General features: G+C 50.0%; 6 protein-coding genes across 6 annotated transcripts; 3 read left to right on the plus strand and 3 right to left on the minus strand.

The window, feature by feature from the left end:
* Nucleotides 1-348: 348 nt before the first annotated feature.
* Nucleotides 349-1,269, plus strand: GT037_009746 (uncharacterized protein; the record flags this gene model as incomplete). Its single annotated transcript, XM_038934793.1, has 3 exons — nt 349-484; nt 538-653; nt 709-1,269. 3 exons carry the CDS (start codon nt 349-351, stop codon nt 1,267-1,269), a joined length of 813 nt encoding a protein of 270 aa, XP_038782594.1.
* Nucleotides 1,270-1,468: 199 nt separating this feature from the next.
* Nucleotides 1,469-2,623, minus strand: GT037_009747 (uncharacterized protein; the record flags this gene model as incomplete). The annotated part of the gene is made up of 1 exon (XM_038934794.1): nt 1,469-2,623. One exon carries the CDS (start codon nt 2,621-2,623, stop codon nt 1,469-1,471), a length of 1,155 nt encoding a protein of 384 aa, XP_038782595.1.
* Nucleotides 2,624-2,813: 190 nt separating this feature from the next.
* On the minus strand, nt 2,814-4,949 carry GT037_009748 (dna polymerase beta; the record flags this gene model as incomplete). Its single annotated transcript, XM_038934795.1, has 1 exon — nt 2,814-4,949. The coding sequence occupies one exon, from the start codon at nt 4,947-4,949 to the stop codon at nt 2,814-2,816; it is 2,136 nt and encodes a 711-aa protein (XP_038782596.1).
* Nucleotides 4,950-6,189: 1,240 nt separating this feature from the next.
* GT037_009749 (uncharacterized protein) lies at nt 6,190-6,724 on the plus strand (the record flags this gene model as incomplete). Its single annotated transcript, XM_038934796.1, has 2 exons — nt 6,190-6,315; nt 6,374-6,724. The coding sequence occupies 2 exons, from the start codon at nt 6,190-6,192 to the stop codon at nt 6,722-6,724; spliced, it is 477 nt and encodes a 158-aa protein (XP_038782597.1).
* A 205-nt stretch (nt 6,725-6,929) lies between these two features.
* Nucleotides 6,930-8,239, minus strand: GT037_009750 (autophagocytosis protein; the record flags this gene model as incomplete). The annotated part of the gene is made up of 3 exons (XM_038934797.1): nt 6,930-6,972; nt 7,023-7,511; nt 7,569-8,239. The coding sequence occupies 3 exons, from the start codon at nt 8,237-8,239 to the stop codon at nt 6,930-6,932; spliced, it is 1,203 nt and encodes a 400-aa protein (XP_038782598.1).
* A 5,628-nt stretch (nt 8,240-13,867) lies between these two features.
* On the plus strand, nt 13,868-15,128 carry GT037_009751 (uncharacterized protein; the record flags this gene model as incomplete). The annotated part of the gene is made up of 2 exons (XM_038934798.1): nt 13,868-13,922; nt 13,990-15,128. The coding sequence occupies 2 exons, from the start codon at nt 13,868-13,870 to the stop codon at nt 15,126-15,128; spliced, it is 1,194 nt and encodes a 397-aa protein (XP_038782599.1).
* Nucleotides 15,129-15,154: the final 26 nt, after the last annotated feature.

Below are 15,154 nucleotides of genomic sequence, written 5' to 3' on the forward strand. Positions count from 1 at the left end.
GCGGCGCCTCGGCCCACGCTTCCCTGCAGCTTCACGCGACAGCTAGCACCTTACTCGAATGACATCTCCCCACATGCCATAACCCCCTCCTTTTGAGCGGACAAAATCGTATCCTTGATCCGAATAAGACGTTCGTCATGATATATAGGTTGTCGTCCAACACAATCACTATTGAATTGCATTTCTAGAGTCGTTTCACTCCCGATCTTGAACATTGCGTCATTCAGGGTCTGACTGCATTACGTCTTCTATCTTAGATACCAAGCATCCGGCGCATCCTCGCAACAACTCTTGTTTTTCTACACTGCTTTTCTTCAGTTGCGCATTCTTCCACTCACATAACTCAACATGTCGTCGAAACTAGTACCGTCCGACCCGACCGCCGTTATGGTGATACGCGATGTCGTTCCACGCGTTATCACCACTCTATCAGTTCCCTTTTGGAGATTCGGTCGCATAAAGATTGGCGGAAGAGGAACAATCGGTATGCCGTACTCGATCGACATCTCACAAGCACCTACTGATATACGCGAATAGTGCGCCTCGAATCCGGTGCGCTTGCGGTCTTCTCTCCTGTCGCGCTGACCGACGATGTCAAGCAGAAGGTCTCCGAGATGGGCGAAGTGAAGTACATTGCAGCCCTGGATGCAGAAGTAAGCTCTTCAAGTCCTGCAAAGCACCTAGAACTTTCCCTAATAAAGTCAACAGCACCACATCTTCCTTGGTCCCTGGCACAAGGAATACCCTAACGCGCAAGTCATGGGCCCCGACGTCCTCCCCGAAAAGCGCGAAAAGCAAAACGACGAAAAAGTCCCCTTCTCCATCCTCTTTGGCGAAAATAAGCGCGTCGAGTCCATATCACCCGAGTTCGACGCTGAGTTCGACTGGGAGTACGTCCCCTCGCACATCAACAAGGAGCTCGTTTTCCACCACCGTCCTACCCGCACTCTCATCCAGGCAGACCTCATGTTCAACCTGCCTGCTACAGAGCAGTTTAGCAAAACGGGTATTGATGCGAACAGTGGCATTCTGACAAAGATCTTCACGGCCTTGCAGGGTACCAAGGGCGACGCGAAGTGGCAGCAGCGCACCATCTGGTATGGGACTAGTGCAAAGGACAGGAAGGGTTTTGCTGCTAGTATGGAGAGGATCAACAAATGGGGATTCAACAGGATTATTCCTTGTCACGGAGATGTCATGGAGGGAGATGGCAAGGGAATCTTTGAGAAGGTTATGAAGTGGCATCTGGAGGGAAAGAAGAGTACTTGAGTGGGCTGCTAAATAAGTTGTGTGAGCGTAAGAGCAAGCGCGGGGTTAAGAGTTGAGTGATGATACCAGGAGCTGTATGCGGGGGTTTGTTTCTACATGTACTATCAGTTTAGCTATTTCCTTGGTCTGTGCTAGCAAGGCGTTATGAGTATTGCAGCAAAAACTATATTCCAGGGGATACTACAATTCATGCTGTCCCTCACATGTTCCCTGCTCTATTTGCCATCTCGATGTCTTCTTCGAAATTCCGCCTCCTCACATCCCTTCCATCGTATCCTGCCTTCGTCTTCTGCTCTCTGCCAGTCCAAATAGATGCGATACCAGCCAATGTGTACGGATTCTTGTCATACCAGGCTGTCTTTTCTGGAGGTTTAATGACGACGGGCGGCGGCTGAACGAAATCATGGTTCTCACATGATACGTCTCCCGGTTGTTCGAATATGATATCCTCACTGTATCCCGGATGACCATACGGTGAATTTTCTGGCTTTATTCTTCCGGCTTCATGTCCGGTATGCGGATGCAAACGCAGGTGCGGATGAGGTACATGCGGGTGTGGTACATGCGGATGCATGACATGATCCACAACCCCCATAATCGCTTCTTTGACCTTGTGTCCCTCTTCGTTCGCATCCTTGCACTTCTCCTTCGGATTATCATACCCTCTGCCGCCCTTCTTCTTCCGAGCTCCTTTCTTGAACTTCCCATACTTGGTTATCTTGACCATGTAATACATAATTCCTACTCCCACTCCCATCAGTCCAGCAACGGGTGCACACGTCATAGTCAGGCCGGTTACGTGCAACAGAAAGTCATTCCGCCATTCCTTGTTCTTGTTAGTTTTGTATTCCTTGTTGGAGATGTGTGCGATGAACCAGGGGATATGATAGACGAGTGACTTTTCGAGAAGCGCAAGGGAGAAACTGGTTTGGACTACGAGGAGGATGGCAGCGGCTATGCGGGGCCAGTAAGTTACGACGGGTTTGTTTATGGAAAGGTCTCTGAACTTTTTCCAGGTTTTGTTGAAGCGGTCTATGGCGCGCTCATAAGCATCCTTTGGGGGCAGAAGTTCTGGTTCTTCCTCTTCGTCATAATCTTTCTCTTGCCCATTTTCCTTTACTTTTTCCCTTTCCCTTTCTCCTTGTTGATCTGAGTTCTTTGGCTCCTCCTTCTCTTTCTTGATCAGATAGAGAAGGCTTATTGGAACGCGCCATAGTACAAAGAATGGCAGTACAACGATGAACATGACGAGGCTGATAATGAACTGTACAGTCATGATAAATCCCTTGATAAGCCGGCCGCGCTCGACGGCGTCAGGAGTTTCTGTTTCGTCCACGGCTTTTGTGGCCTCCATTGTATTAGTCGGTTGTGCTCGAATGCTGTTGTTAGAGTCCTAAACATATTGGCGATCGTGTATTTCGTAGAGACATCTCAGAACGTGGTACACACGTGTGAAGACTCGTCGTGACGAATCTACTAAATCTTCTACAGGTGCAAACTAGTGAAGCAGAAAGACAGCCTTCACGATGCTGTACCGTGTGATGTCAATATGTTACTCTATACTTGGGTGGTATGTATTCCAGACCCAAACCTTCAAAGACCTTTTTCTCTGCATCTTCTGGTGTTCCATGGACTCCATTGGGCCCTTCCAGCATTATAGCTTCACCGGTACTTCGACTCCGAATACCGCTACTATCAAACTTCCAGCCTTTGACTGCTTTCGCATATCGCCTGAGATCACGCTGGAATGTCGTACCGCCACTCCATCCCATGAGTGCGCAACCTACTGTTCGCCAAGGAGCGACGATAATGTCGACTCGGCGATGAATAGTGGGGTTCTTTGCTTTAGGGTTCTCTAGAATATCCTGGTCACGGGTAGGCCACGATGGGTCTTGCCATACAACAAGTGCTTTATCAAGCGTATCAAAGCCAACGCCCGCTCCCCTCGCTGATCGAAAAGGCAGCGCAAGTTGACCCCGATTGGTGTTTTTCAGGCTCAGTGTGAGGGTATGAGTAATCCACTCGACTTCTTCCAATGATTCGACGATCTCTTGAACCAATCCTGCTGTACAATCCAAGTCTGGGTGCGACACGATCATGTCCACATCGCCAGACTCTGTCTTGCCACGTCTGTATCCGCCTACAATCGTCACAGTTATCCGTTCGTCGCGAAGCTTTACTGCGTGCTTACGAACAACGGCTGCGATCTGCTCAACCTCGGATCGTGGAATCGGCACCAAAAATTCGTCGTAATACTTGACGCCGATCTGCTGCACTCTGTCCAGATCGTTCCAGCCGTACTCGATAATATCATCCAGCTCAGTCCAGTGGTTGTTGTGGTAGAAATGCCGTGCGGTCTTCGCTCCAACACCCCAAATATTGTAGAAGGAACGGGGGATCTTCATTGATTCGTCGGTCTCAAAATCTTCTACGGCCTGGATCTTACCCGTGTTCTTCCACTCTACAAAGAGGAGAGCAGTCTTCTCATCACAACCAGGTAATTGTGCAATCTCTCGTGGGTGACTAAGTCTATAGGGATATGCGGCGATGGATGCAATGATGGTCGAGTAAGCACGAACACCAATGTCGTCATCGATTAGGGTTCGAGCAGTTCTAATCTTCTTGAGTTGGTCAAGGAAATCTTCATTAGGTCCGTTGCCAGGTGTAAAGCGCTGACAGGCGTACTTGACGCCCTTCTTCACCCACTGCGGTGGTGAAGGCATATCACTGTCCTCGCCTTCATACTCGCTTGTCGTTTGCTGCAAAAGATGTGCAGCTTGTGAAGCATGGGAGTGACCAACAGCTTGGGAAGAACGAGTAAAAGTCTTGCCATCGAAACGATTAGAGCCATACTTTCTGAGTTCCTTAGGTTGATAAGTACTTTTCTTCGAGGCCGTAGGCGCATCCAATCTTGCGCGGGCCAAGATGTCCTGCACGGGATGTGGTCGTGTTGCCAAGAGCGTCTGGGACACTGGCGTTGCTTTGGTATGCGCCACAAATATATCTCTGATGGATTTTGTAGTCAATGACTTAGGCCTTTCAAGAACTTTGCCTTTGTATACTAGATTGTCCTGTAGTGGAAGTAGATGACCTGCAGTTACACAAGCTTCAACCCAGTCAAACTTGACAACCCAAATGACGTCTTCACTTGACGAAGTCTCAAACATTGGTGCAGAATGTGGACCATTGTCGGACTTCGAAGGTGATGGTAACGGTATGTGCTGCTTGTTTGTATTTGGTGCTTCATCCTCAGTGTTGGTGTTGTGACCAGCCTCGTCATCGGTAGTAGAGTCTTGCTCATCCGCTGGTAGCCGACCTGATGTTTCACCAACTCTTCGTCTCTTGCTGTCGTGATTCTGTGTCTTCACGGGACTTGCTGGCCGTTTGGGTGTAACGATTTCCTGAACTACCAGCTTTCGAGACCTTAATTCAAACTCAGCTCTTTTCTTAGTACCCACCTTCCCGATGAAGACTTTCGCCCTTGAGATATCGGTGATAAGCGGTGCGTCGTACTGGCGCAACGTTTCCTTGAGTTTTCTCACTTCATCGTCCTTCAAATGCGCAGTAAATATAGCGATTGGTGGGAGTCCGCTGAGATCTAGGGCCTGTGCGGATATTGTGGATGCTGGTGATTGTGATCCTGGGAGCATTATCCGGTGTGATTGATCCTGAGCGTCCATATCGGGTAATTTGATGCTCTGCCGATAGCTCCAAGCAAGGGTGGTCAAGACGTGTCCAAGAAGCCAGTCCTGTGTCTTCGGCTGTCTTGTTTGGATGTCCAGCTGATCATCGTTAAGAGGCCCAGATGTGTATGCGGTAATATGTGATGTTCAAGTGTATATTCTCCAGGTGAGTATGAAGCTGTTCCCAACGTCGCGCAACGCTGATGACGTCGGCGTGATGGAGAGGCTGGGAGTGTTTGCTTTGTTTAACCCCGATTGCTCTTCTAGGTCCGTGCACGTTTTAGTGCTGCGCTAATGTTAGCGCCCGCGTTGACGCGCAATCCACCTGTGACATCTGTTTCAACCAAGTCCAGTCCAACGACTTCCAGGCTAAATCTCCGGAATCCTTCAGCTCAACCGCCCGGCGTATTCTGTAACAGAACTCACATCCGCACACTTTGGCATAACGATGGCGTACCGGGAATCATGCAAGTGGAAACATTGTGCCCAACCGGAGGAGCAGCGATAGAAACGTACCTGTTCAGATCTCGGGTGAAGAAACATCAGCCGAGCGGTTCTGGCGTTGGTTGGCTCTGGTCTGAAGACGTTGATGCACGCCTGGCTCCCCTCAACGGATCCATGGATGTCATGTCATGACCTTCCTTCCAACCATATTGGGCAGGTCGTCCACGCGTTTGTCACCACCCCTGCCTATGACAGTGTCGAGAACAAGCAAAAGTCGGTTGAGCCTACACTGGCGTCTTCAGTACGTGGTCTAAACCCTGACTTTCTGCCCCAACATCACGGGCTAAAGATTGCGCGAACACCTTCTCCTTGCCGCTGATCGTTTCCCTTTGGTGCGCGGACCGCTGTTTCGGAATAATTGACAGGGCGACGTAACCTCTGAAGACGTCTGACCTGCCGGTTGGCGGATATATAGTAAGCTTGTATGGCTAAGATGCGGGTGATGATGCATTTCAGACGAACCGGTCTTCGTTCGCTACTACCCCGGCCGTTCCTGCAGCGGATATAGATGTGGATATTCCTTTGCGTCGCCACTCATTAACGTGCCTTATCTTCTTGCTACATACTTACGCGTGTGCTTGTCCTTCCTTTCTTCATTCATTTTCGCTACTTTCGAGAAGAGCGCTGGTACCTAGTAGCTAGACTACACCGATTCAGCTTTGATAGCTACACATTTCGATCCGACCGAGCACTCTTACATCAGTCCGGACTTTGTTCCCTTACCACTTCAAAAATGCGCTCCTTCATTGTTATGGCCCTTGTGGCACTGTTCGCTCTTGCTTCCGCCATGCCAATTTCACCATCGGCACCACGTCTCCAGAAACGAGCAGAGCAATTCCGGCTGCAAGGACTAAGAGAGGTACGTCAAAAAGCCATATGTCAGATGTTGCAAAGATTACGGTGACTAACCGTCGTAGTTCGAGATCGCCGAGAAGTTATCATCCTCTGCATCATCTGAAGTCGACCCGTGGCGCGTTCGATTGAACAATAAATTCCACGCTCTCTTCGATCCCACATCAACAGACGACGAGGAAGACGCCTTTGTTGACGAGTCTGAGGACTTCTCTGGCGACGTAGCACCAGGATCCTTGGAATCACCGCAAACTCTTCCCAAGGCTTCAGAGGAAGACAGCTTCTTTGACAAGCTATGTGCAACGTTCCACCGAGCGGAAAGCAGCTTCGGATACGAAGGCAAAGAGCTTGAGATGCGTCGGCCTGAGGGCATCAGGGACTGGAAGCGATCATATGGAGGGTTCCGACGACGATAGAGTGCAATATAAATGTTGTTTCGTGTTCTACCTAATGCCATAACTACAGCCAAATAAGTTCAAGGGGATGGTATATTCCTGAATGAATCATGGTGATGGTGAAGACTGCTGCCTACCCGCCCTAGGTATGTCTACGCCCGCTGAGTAAAGTAATTGCCCAATGACGATGCCGCCAACGCCTCGTACCCAAAATATATGTCGACAATCAGACACCCATGGTGAAATCGTGCTCTATACCTGGCGTTACACTATGAGGTTGTTAGCCGATGTGCGCTACGTCGAGGTGAGTTGTGCTTACCTAGCCATGAACTTCAAGAAGACAACAAGATACTGATCCACGCGGATGGCTACTTCGTCGTCACCGCCCTCGCTAAGTACTTCCCAGTCATCCTTGGCCTCATCGCCGTCCTTGTTCTTGGCTTGCTCGGTAAGCTTCAGCAACCGTGTGTCATCGACAAGTGCTTCCATGCCGCTGTCGAGTTTGCTGACATCTTTGCCAGCCTTGAGCTTGGCAAGCCGCAGCTTCAGGGCGGCATCGGCACGGTCGAGCAGCACCTTCATGACGGATGCATGTTTGCAAGGATGTACTGAGGCAGTCTTGAGAGTGTTGTCGAAGAATGGGAAGTCCTCGATTGTGACAGTCTTATCCTTGTAGTCTCCCACGATGTCCTCCATCATCTCCATGGGTTTGAGCGGGACAGATGTGGAGCCATAGCCGGAGAGATATAGTCGCGGTGTTCGGTAGTGGGCGGAGTATGTGATGTATAGGGTGTACGTTCGGAGGGGCCTAGTAGACGTCAGCCTGTCCCCTGTTGGGTGGCAGAGCGAGGACGGATCAACTTACGCCTTTGTGTTTGAGTCGCCCTGAGGATCTCTTATGATGGCCTCTTCGTCGTCTTCAATATCCTCCATATCGGGTATCTCGTCCTCCTCCTCTGCCGCGCCTAGGTTGCCGCTCTCGTCAACCGTCCGAACATCGCGCACCTTGGCCTCCTGACTAGCCGCCATGCCTCCAGTCCTTAGCCAGCCGTCGTCGTCGGTCGCGCCTTCTCCAGCAGTGAAGCCATCCCGTACTATTGTCTCGTCCTGGCCGGCCTCACCCGCGAAGTTGTCGTCGAGCCGTCGGTGGCAGGGCACGCCGCGCGTAACTAAGAACTGCTTTCCTTCAGGCAGGTACGATACGCGCTTCGCCGGCGATGTCGCATCTGCCCACTGCCACGAGGGAAACTTGAAGACCAGAAAATCCCCCGCAAGGACAAACTCCTCTGGTGTTATCTGACCCGTCTCGCGGAAGGTCGATGTGTGGCTGATAGCGGCGGTCCGCTCTCGGAACGTGTCGATGTAGGACCTGACAAAGTTGTAGGCCATGTTGGGCTTGGATTTGATTCGCTTATCGAGTGCAAGTCCTTCTGCGTGAGTGTAGTGATGTTCAGTATTGTGTCTGCTCAAGGTGTTGGAGGGGCGCACGGCAGTGGGGTTGAAGGCTGCGGGACCGATGTCACTGCCTAGCGCCATGGGACCAGCCACACCTCCGCAGCCATCATTCACCTGCCTCGCTTGTCACCCGACAACACCCAACATCGTCATCCTCTGTTTTCCCTTGCGATGACGCTTCATCACGCTTCCCCCTCACATGATCGTAGCGCATTCAAAAATCCAATCTATCACGGGCTCGCTTTCCACGTGGCACAGCAACGTAGCGCTGGAGCTATACGATGCTTGAGTAACGGCGTATGGGCCTGAAAGCCTCACCAAGCATGACATTAATTGTCGCAGAAGTGGATATCATCATGCTGCTTTCCATCTCTTTCCATAGGCTCTCGGACATAACTCCACGTCTTGCTATAGGCATACCTCCATAGCACAGGGGAGACTTACAGTCGACACGGTCGCCATAGTCATCTGAAGGATACCTGCGCTTGGGCTGCTAAGAGCTGTAGTACCGTCTGCAAATGCTCCTAAGACTGGCATGACATTCCGCGCCTAGCTTGGGTATGAGACGTGCCCAGCGCTTCTTCGAGACTTCGCTACATGACTACGCAGACGTCTGTCGCCCACGCCCCTGTGTAAAGACCCAGATCCCGTAATACTACCGGCAGATATAAAAACAGGCTCTTCCAGCGACGGGAATAGGGACCAAGGCAACAAGGCAACCATCGTCGCAACACAGCATGAGACGCCTTGTACGTTTTTCACGTTACCTCCAGGACGATAGTTCGCATGGGCGAGTGCACTCGTATCACTTGCAATTGGCGAATTTTCTAATTTGCCGCCGGTTCTTATCAGGTCGCATTCGTGTCGATACCATGGGCATGCACGATCTCTGCACACTGTTGTACACCGTTGTCTTGCCTGGATGCAACGCCAAACGTCATTTCTACTTTAGGCAGTCCCCACTCGTAGGTGTACCATCGGGGCTGCCAGTTCACCGAGCTGATTTGGGGCGATTTTGCATTGCTCCACAGGTAGGAGCGAGCTGACTAGATAGGCAGTCACCTTCGCACGTCCAGATGTCTTCTTTTCTCGGGGTTTTCTTGAGCGAACGTATACACCAAAGGGATGCATAGCAAAGATTGGAGCACGTGTTCATCAAATTGGCACTAGCCTTATTCGGCCTCCACCACATTCAAGTCCTCTGTTCGCACCTTCACCGATTGCTCGAACGCAAAACTGACCCTTGTTTACTACCAAAGGTTGCGATCAGCTTTGTCATCAATTGTTGCTTTGGTGCAACTTCTATGTGTGTTTGGACCTCCTAGACAGGATGACTCGCTTGAAGCAAATTACTGCTGTTGGACTGGTGCGTGTAGTGACCCATGCACATGAACATGGGCTTAGGGAGGGTCATAAAATGTGCATGTATCGACAAGCTCAGTGCTGACATATCTGTCAGGGTTCGGTCAAACATACGGCAACCCACAGCTAACTTTGGATAGTCCCACATGTTCGCACAAGCTCGGGTCGTGGAAAGTGCTCCATTACCAACATGATCATCAGGTCCGCGCGTTCAACAACCGCTATGGCCACCAAGAATCCTCAGCATGTGCAACACGTATACCCGTATTGTCCGGTCGAGGACTTGATCGGCAGATTGTACGCACTGTTAGCGACCTCGTACTTTTGTACATCTAAAATCAAGTCAATACGCTACAGTCTTACCTATCGACACTGATGTCAACCGCTCGAATCTACAAGGGACGCTGTACTACATCATAAGCTGCGTTCATGCACGTCGTATCGTTTTCAGGCCATTGCCGCGTGAAGTGCTATTGAATGCCAGTGTTCATATTCTGGTACCATTGGGTCGCTCAAAGTAGGTATGCTCCATACATGCATAACCCCTCTAATGGGATATACTCTCGAATACAGGCTGACGAATTATAGCCGCATTAGGTTCACAGCTCTGCAATTCCAAAAGCAGTGTGATTCGTGAAGGGGTTACTTTGTGCTTCCAAGAGGCGTGTCAACAATATGCTCATGTAGACTATGGTCTACAGCATCTATACCAGCCACAACATGGTTGACACTTGCAACATGAAGAAAATGGCGCACGCTTGGGGCGAGTGATTCGGTGCGTCCATTGAGACTACGAATAATTTCGAGGTTATGCCGTCCCAACTGTCTTACTCTGCGGGATTATAAAGCTTCACTGATCTACAGCCAACTGAGTAGATACAAACAGATACCAACGCTATCGTCATTGAAGGCACTTCTGGTTCTGAAACAAGAAGTCTAATACATTCCAGCGTCGTGGACACCAACACAAGATATCATAACTGTGTACCACTCGTCGCGACCGATCTTCGTCCCAATGGCCGACCCTAATTCAACAATCGATACCTCCCAGCCGAGATGTGGAGGTTGACGTATCAGAAATTCCCCGCTCAGCGGTCATGTATGTGATCTGCGGGTCTTTGGCCTGATATTGCTGACATGTTGTTGAGGGATGCAGACTTCAGCAAGACGTTTCAACAGCCAATTCGTTACACACGATGGACTCCTGAACTACAGCTGTTCCGACAATTTATACTGCGCTCTATGAACTGACGCTGGTGCGTTGGCCAGGAGAAAAAGAATCACGAATTATGGTGGCCGCAGTACTCGGCCTTGGCTAAGTCATACGATATCCTTGCTTCTTCCCATTCGGGTTGCACGATATCATGAGTTGGCCTTTCTGCTTCCGTTATTCCCTTTCGAAGCGGAGTACATTCGACACACGCAGTCTCTCCAAGATCTACAGGTTTTGTACTTTCCATCTGCTCAATATTCGTAAGCCAGGTAGCAAATTATACAAATCTCGTTACTTCATCGTTCTTATCCGAGGAATATGCTGCAGCGATGTCTTCTTCAGTTCCGGCCAGAGATATGTCGTGCCACCACGCTCGCACCGCCACGCTCGCACCATCTTGTGCAGCGCAACATTCGGCAGTAGCACGAATACAGGCTGATGGAGAAATTCTCACATTGCCATTGAGCACATGATCTCAGTTTCTCACTCGGTCGTTTTGACCGAGATGAACGATAAGCTTATGTTTTCTTTGTCTGGGAAATGAAAGAAGAAAAATTGCGCACCTTTCCAATCGTCTTCTCACACTCACAAGCACAGCAGCCAGTTGTTCGCTGGTAAGGTTACTATGTACCAGCAGTCCATATCATCACCGATACCGGCCAGAAACGAGAGTACCCTGGATTGCAGCTCACAGATCACACCCCTGGAACACTCTTTCACTCACAAAGGAAATATCCAGACTGCTCGAATATCAGTCTTAATAACATACACAACAGGTCTGTAGTTTATTACTACGGATGTCTACGCACACCATACTTAACCTTCACTCCACGTTGTAGGCATGACGCTTATTGTCTCAGTATACACTAAGATCTTGTCCCACATGCCCAGCGTAACCGCAACTACTAGTCCCTCCTTGCACCGCCTCTTTGTAACGAGGAAGCACAGGGGACAAGTAAGTGTGAGCAACAAGAAAGCTACGGGTGACGGAAACAAAAGTTCGGTCGCATCGGATTATCTCATTTCCTCAGACCGCTCAAGCTGTGCCAGGGTCACTGCACATGCACAATGCTCCTATGAGATCAAAATCATACAGTCTCTCTTACATGGTCGAGCATAATGTCAAGCTGTTGTTTTCGGCATGTTCGCATCATCCGACCTAGCCTGGAAGACTAGTACCACAATTTCAAGTCCCAGGTGATGAGCGGCGCGTCATCTTTGACAGACTAGGTATGTTGCTTGATTATCTTGGCGATCATGGTGGGGCCGATCGTGAGACCAATTAGTTGAGCAGTTCTTGTAGTATTCTTTTGTGAGCTACAAGTTGGGGAATGTGTTGATTTTTCGCACATATTCATGTTTGACCATGTAATACTTGCTTTCAGATGACATCGAGGTAACTGAGTGTATACAAATAGGAGGTGGTGGTAATCCGAACAACAAGGCATGAGAACCTGGCCTGAGGTATATAACGATTGCGCGTACTTCAATCGATGCTGTGCAGATTAGCGAGGGCTATCACAGTACATCATACCTAGGTACACACAGTATGCGTACGTTTTGACTATATTACTAATGACGTTCTTGCTCGATACGAGTGCATATTCTAAAATCCACAGCGCCGGGTTGTCTGCTTTTTCGAATGAGATATGCCGGCAGATCGTTCGGTAACCAATTGCATTGGTGGCGTACGTTGACGACAATCAACCTCGGTCGCGGAGCGCCGAGGCCGAACCACGCTACTGCCCACCTGCTTCCTAGCCATACTCTTACTTCTGCATCAACGACTCAACTCCACAGATACGCTGTACTAACATCTCGGCAAGTTACGTGCGAGAGTTTCAGCGGAGCGGAACACCGAATACCGAACACCGTCGTTCTTCTTGACGCCGACCCAGTCCAGCCTATCTCTTCTTGCTCCACTTGTGCCTACACACCGACCCCTCGGATCAGGGCACCGAGGCTCGAAACGTTGTCCTAGGAACTCAAGGGCACGATCCTAGCCATGCAAGCGTAGGTCTTCGTAGCCCATTTCCGGTTGGTCAAAAGGTGTTTCGCCACGGACTAGTACACTGATGCCAATGCGTAGGTGCGATCAATGTCACGAGAGAAAGGTGCGATGCGACAAAACTGTCCCATGTCGACGATGCAGCCTAAGTGGATCGGAATGTCGTTACACAAATCGGACGAAAGCCCGCACCTATAGCCAGGTCCATGTAGACACTCTTGAGCGCAGGATCAAGCGCTTAGAAGCCCAGAACAGAAGTCTGGTGCAGCACACTAGGACTGACCCAGCATCTTGCACAGGCCAGAATACTCCCATCGTTGTTCAGGATAATCTTCCTACAAACGAGAGTAGCAGTCCGCAACACCATCTGTCAGCCGACGTCGCCGGGGAAGTATCATACCTGTCGATTAATGCGTCCGGAGAAAGGAACTACCTGGGATCCTCAAGCGGAGTTCTTCTAGCGAACTTCATCAGAGCCAATGTGAACATCGAAACTTCGACGCGGTCGATAACGCCAGTTGGCGATGACGAAGCTACAGACTCAACGGCTTTGGCTGCAGAGCTTGCTCGCGACCTACCATCTGAACAGATAGCAAGACGACTTGTATTGTCGTATCTCAACCATGACCACTTACGCTACCCCGTGGTTCTCCCTGCCACCCTCTTGTCAATACTTTCGGAAACATATAGCACAAACGGGGCTCTCTACACGCGGACCACAAGCGAAGCTTTCGTCTTCGATATAGTGCTTGCTATCGCCACGGCTAGTATCTGTCGGTCTGACTGGCAAGGGCTGCCAAGTGCGCATAGTCATTACACGCGGGCGATGAAGCGGGGATCGACAATCTTGGAGAAGGGGGGACTTGCCGCTCTCCAGGCAATCATCCTGTTGATTCAATACCGCATGAGTAGTTCCATGCAAGACACCTCAGCCAGTATGTTGCCATATCTCCGTCGAATAGAGGAGTCATTTCGCTGCAAGCATGATCTAAAGACTATACAGGCATGTGGCATTTGGTGGGAGTAGGGAGCAGAATTGCTCTCGAGATCGGCCTTCACTGTGAAACTGCATATCCGTACAAACGCTCCGATGACTCTATAGGAAACGTAGAACCGAGTGCCGACCATGTCCAGCAAGAAGTCTCCCGGCTTTGCTTCTGGAGCATCGTGGCAATGGACAGGTGCGTTTGGAAACTCCAATACGAAAGTACGCAGGAAGGAATACCAGCTGATTACGCAGCAGAATAGTCAGCAACATATTAGGTAGGCCTCTCGCCATTCGCGACGACGACATCGACACAGCGCTTCCGTCTGATCTATGCGACAAGATCCTGCTTTCTGGTGTCGAGACACCCATGGCCGAGCATCTGGTCGCATGCCGCCGCGTTTCGATCTTCGTTCAGATCATCAAGTATCGCTTACTGTGCGGTGACATTATCGAGACTCTGCATAATCAACGTCGAAAGAATCTTCCAGACGATGAGCTCCGCCACCGCAGAGATCAATTTGCAGCCGACCTCAAGACTTGGCGCTTGAACGTTGAAAGAGTCGTTCCTCCAAGCTCGGTCAATGACATGACGCCTTCGTCTTGCTTCACATCACCTACGTGGTTCGAGATGATATATCATAACGCTGTGCTAATGCTTCATCGGCCATCCCCTAAACTGGACACATCAAGAGACCCAGTTGCTGTACAAGCAATCTTTACCTCCTCTCAGGCTTCCATATCCTCATATGCAAGTCTCCATCGTATGGGGATCTTGAACCACAGCTGGCTTACACTACAAGCTTTATTCATGGCAGGATTGTCATATGTGTATGCTGTAACCATGCACTGCCAGGCCAATCGTAGACAACTAGGTGGGCTGCTGAACAAAAACCCGAGCACCATGGAAGTTATCAGCGACACACGTACGTGTTCAAATATCCTCGTAGCGGTTTCGGAGAGATGGAAATCGTTGCAACGCTGCGTCGACATCTTCAATAGATTGAGTGATGCTATTCTGATCGACGTTATCAAATTCAGCACAACCCCCATCAACGCTACTCATTTGCCGACCAACGATTCGAGAAATCGTGACGAACAGTACAGGGATAGGTCCGAGTCAGCGGCAGAAACAAACTTAACCGATTTGGTTCAGCACCCTCAATGGAACCACGCATCATATCTCCAGCCTATGGGGACTGATCGAGTAGTATCTAGCCTATCGCCATTGGCTATCGAGAATGAGTTCAGAGGCTCAGCGTTCGATCTGCAACAAATGTATGATCAACAGCAAGTCGATATGTCTGTGTATCGATTCTCTCAGGCTTGGTTCGACAGCTTCGACTTCTATGGTGGTATTGGGCCGCAGCTCAATGACATCACGATGGGTACACATCTTTGATGTCGGCCTATTTTCACTGTTGCGGA

This window comes from Alternaria burnsii, assembly GCF_013036055.1.
Source record: "Alternaria burnsii strain CBS107.38 chromosome Unknown 725, whole genome shotgun sequence".
In the NCBI taxonomy this organism is placed as follows: domain Eukaryota; kingdom Fungi; phylum Ascomycota; class Dothideomycetes; order Pleosporales; family Pleosporaceae; genus Alternaria; species Alternaria burnsii.